Here is a 4,097-nt window from a genome sequence, read left to right on the forward strand (position 1 = left end):
CATTGGAGAAACGAGTCCCTCTGTTAAAATATGCAGTTATGAGCTATGACTCAGCTTAGGCCTCCGGCTGTCACTCCTTTTACCCAGAGAGAAGTACCTGTTGCGACCAACAGGAAAACAAAGAGGATCATCATGAGCAGGTTTGCTAAGGAGTACACACTACATGGCGGTCCCTTTTCAAACACAAACTGTAGTTTAGACCTCAGAAAAGAGACAATTTCACAGGAGAAAGAATGAAATCTTAGCACTCTAACACCCTCTTCTTCAGGCAGCTCTTCCTCAAGGATGCTACAGCACTGCAGGAGCCACGTTTCCCTCCTGCAAACCCTCTGAGGCTTCCCTGGAATCGCTGAACCTCTTCTCAGTCAAGGCTGGCAGAACGCCTCTTGCCAATCCATCAGTCATGCAAGTGACAAGAAGCAGAGTTTAGCATCACCCAGAAAGTACTTCCAGGATGACATGTGTCATTGCAGCATCTACAAGTACCCACTGCGCCATGCACTTTCCTTGCATCCTCCCAGGCCACCACAGTGGCCAAAGTTATCGGGAAATACCCTGCTCCTTGGACTTGTTCACAAATGACACAAAAAACTGCTGTTGCTTCACTAAAGTGAAGGTAGGAAGCCACAGCCCCCCTCCTGGCAATGCAGGGAACGCTGTGATCAGCACAGGACACCTTTCCCTGTCCACCCCTAGTGTGGCAGGACTGTTAGTTCTCCTCACCACAGCAGTGGGGTGGCAGAAGGAGGGAGGCCTGAGGGAGCCTCGCAACTGGCCCCACTGAAACAGGGAAGTCACGATGCAACCCAAGTGCCTGGTACCACCCAGCCCCATGTGTACGTAACAAACATCTATCTACAGGCGCATTTTATACACATACCTATATAGTGTTTGTCCTTTCTTTTCATTTGTAAATTTAGAGCTTTAATGTGCTTAAGATTATCTATCATACTTCAGGTTATCTGACCTGAAAGCATTTGTACAAGGAAAATCATTCCAGTAATTGCTTTGCATAAGACAAACATCTGGACTATCTAATAGGATTAAATAATAGCATGGATAAAATTACCTTGAGAAGGTGAAAAATAATTCAACAGAAGGCAATAAGATTATGTGGGTTATTAACATTTCAGTTAGGCAAAACACCAAAAAAATGGTCATTTCATTGATACAAAGTTATTTTTTTAAAGATGGAAACAGCAGAATTAGTCCTCTCAGTTTCTTTCAGCACACACCTTCAAAGATATTTAACTCTCAGTAGAGACAGAAAAAGGTTGTCTTCAACTCACAGTCACTGCCTCTTGTGATCGGTAAACTGATAAAATTTGTAAGCCTCAGGAACTCAGTTGTACTGTAGGAAAAAAAAATCCTGATTTAAACAATTTTTTGCCCTGAAAAAACAAAGCCCAAAGAGCAACAGGATCAAAGACCCTCCCTTGTAAGAATTTCAGTATTACTGTATTTTACTGCTTTGGAGTCAGGCAATTAGTTGTATTCAGTTTCCCTTTTTCCCCAAGTCAGAAATTTCAACAAGGGCTAAAGCTCGCTGCAGTCCTAATCCACAACCTTCCAGTGAAAATTTAATCTATATATAGGGATTTAATACCTAAGGATATCACATATAGTTTTTCTGCTGTTTTAAACTGAAATTTCTCCACTTTCTTAGTACTAGACCACTGCTGAGCACAGACACACACTTGTTTTGCAGTGTACTAACTGACAGTGGTTGACAAATAAGCAGTTACCGTGATAATTGTTTTCATTCAGACAAAGCCTTGGAGTAAAATCTTCCAAGATGAAAAGCTAAACACCTAATGACAAATTTAACTTGTTCCCTAATGCATACAAAACTGAATACTTACACTTTATGCAGAAACATTGCTCAGGAAGTTAATCACAATGCTATTATCAGCCAAAGGTATGTCCAAAGTTAATCACAGTGTCAGCCAAAGGTATATCCATCATTCCTGACAGAGTCTCTGTCACTATTAGTTACCATGCCCAAGATAAACTGCGCTTAACACTGCATCATGTGAGGTAAATGGGTGCTTGAATATCTCAGAGGGTGACACAGGCAGACAGGTCGGGGTCAGCTTAGCACAGCCATGCTGACAGTCTGACCTGACTGCAAGATGCTGCACAGGGAGCTTGGAGGCTTGTCTGTGCAGCAGAAATGCAGAGAGCAGCCTTTCGGCCAGGGCTGGACTACAGTAGGTAGGAGCTCTGTTCCTCTGAAACATGAGGGAGCACCATTTGGCACTGCACAATGATTTTATTGAATGGTGATGGAAAAGTACTGTTCCCTGACCTGAGGTTTTTCTTTATGCTATGCAGTCATGCTGTGCAGTGTCAAAGCTAGCAAGGCTGACCAGACCCGTGGTAGTTTTACACTAAGCCAAAAGCTGAGGGTTTCTGCAGATTAACTACACAACAAATGCCATTTCAGTCAAATGTTGCCTGGTTCTGGTGATGATAGTTCACAGCTGAAAGGGACCACAGCACACCGAGTCCCTTCCCATGCAAGTACCAAACATAACCAGCCAAAAGTCTTAATTGTGAGAACTGACATTGGCGGATGATTGAGGAGATGACATGCAGGTAACATACAGAGAAATTTTAACAACTCTAACAAACCTCCCTATGCCAAGGTAAAAAGCAAGAAAAAATGAGCTGTCAAGAAACTTTTGCAGACAGATGCTGGTAGCTGGGTACAGGGGAGGTTTTGCATTCAAGAGGTGTGGAAGCTCTGCAGCCTCTGGCACTGAAGCCAAAGAAGGCGGCTAACAAAAGGAAGGTTTCAAAAACAATTACTCTCAAAAACATCAGTAAAGAAAAAAGGCTCAGATTTTTTAAAGACCTGGTTATCTAGTAAGGTTATCAAAAGCATGTAGGTGTCTTTAAACAGCTAATCCCCTCTGGAAAATATAAATAAATCTGTCTTAATACCTTAATCATCCTTTAGTGAAACAACAAGTTCACTTCAGCTTTGAAGGTGGAAGGTCTCAAAATGGAAAAGAGTCCTCTCTCCCTCCTCCCACCCACAAGGTACAAAAGACAAAGGCACATAGAAAGAAGCAGCTTTACCCTGTCATTCCTGCAGCTGTCCAGGTAACTATTAAATAGGTAAAACTCAAAATGAGCCTCATGTTTGCAAATATTTCAGTTGTCACCATCTCAGCTCAAACTTTTCAGTAACAATTATGCAGTATCCCAATGATAAACCTTTGACGGAAGAAAAGTGAAGAACTGAGATACTGAACAACAGCAATTTAAAGAAGTCCAGGTATAGCCAAGAATTAATTGGAATTAATTACTCATCTACCCCTGGTGAGTTTTTCCTGTGTTATGACAGCTAAAGTGAAATAGAAGAAACCAAGGAATTTTTCATAATAGAAATAAAGAAACCCCACATCTTCAAGACAGATATATGCACTGACATTCTCTAACACATCTTCAAATACAATATAAGCTTTACAATCTGAGTTTCTTTTTCTCTGAGACAATTCAAACAGGAATTATCCTTTTCTCAAGAACAAGTATTTCTGCTCACAGTCCCTCTGCTTTCCAACTACTTCTGCTTGTATAGTTGAATGTACAGTCAAGAAATGGTAATAGGAAAGGGAGAAAGTTACAGGTATACAATATCAAGACAATTAGTTCCTCATACGGAATTATACTGCTGGATTAATACACACTTCTCTTTATTATACAGCACTAAGTTCCTTCAGATCTCTCTGTTTATGATATAGCATTGTGAACCAAAAAGCCAGTAATGGTACCAAAAGAATAGAAGTGTTACTTTGGTGATAAACTCCTACGTACATTATAAAAAAAAAAATAACGTAAAGCATTACCAAAGTTAGTTTAACAACAGAAACTTATTTTTTAACATGAGTTACTTTCTGCCTTCGGTAAACTCTTCCATGGAGGACAGAAGGCTAGAGTTCTTTCATAATTTTCTGAAAGGAAAATTGGACATACAAAATCTTGTTCCTGCTTATTTAGAAGCCTTGTAGAAATTCTTGTAGCTGTGCCACTATTTCTGTATCCACGGTTTCCATAAGTGCCTGAAAACCTTGTTCTCCCAACAATTCCTG

The 4,097-nt window shown here is 40.6% G+C and overlaps 1 protein-coding gene across 1 annotated transcript in view; it reads right to left on the reverse strand.

Annotated features, from left to right (window-relative positions):
• Window positions 1-4,001: 4,001 nt before the first annotated feature.
• IPO11 (importin 11) overlaps window positions 4,002-4,097 on the reverse strand; it is a 77,216-nt gene continuing 77,120 nt past the window's right edge. The window contains exon 31 of the mRNA XM_010134049.1: window positions 4,002-4,097. This exon is cut by the window's right edge and continues 4 nt beyond it. Within this exon, the coding sequence (XP_010132351.1) occupies window positions 4,002-4,097 (96 nt within the window).

The sequence above is a fragment of the Buceros rhinoceros genome, unplaced genomic scaffold, assembly GCF_000710305.1.
Source record: "Buceros rhinoceros silvestris isolate BGI_N320 unplaced genomic scaffold, ASM71030v1 scaffold5304, whole genome shotgun sequence".
NCBI classification, from domain to species: Eukaryota; Metazoa; Chordata; class Aves; order Bucerotiformes; family Bucerotidae; genus Buceros; species Buceros rhinoceros.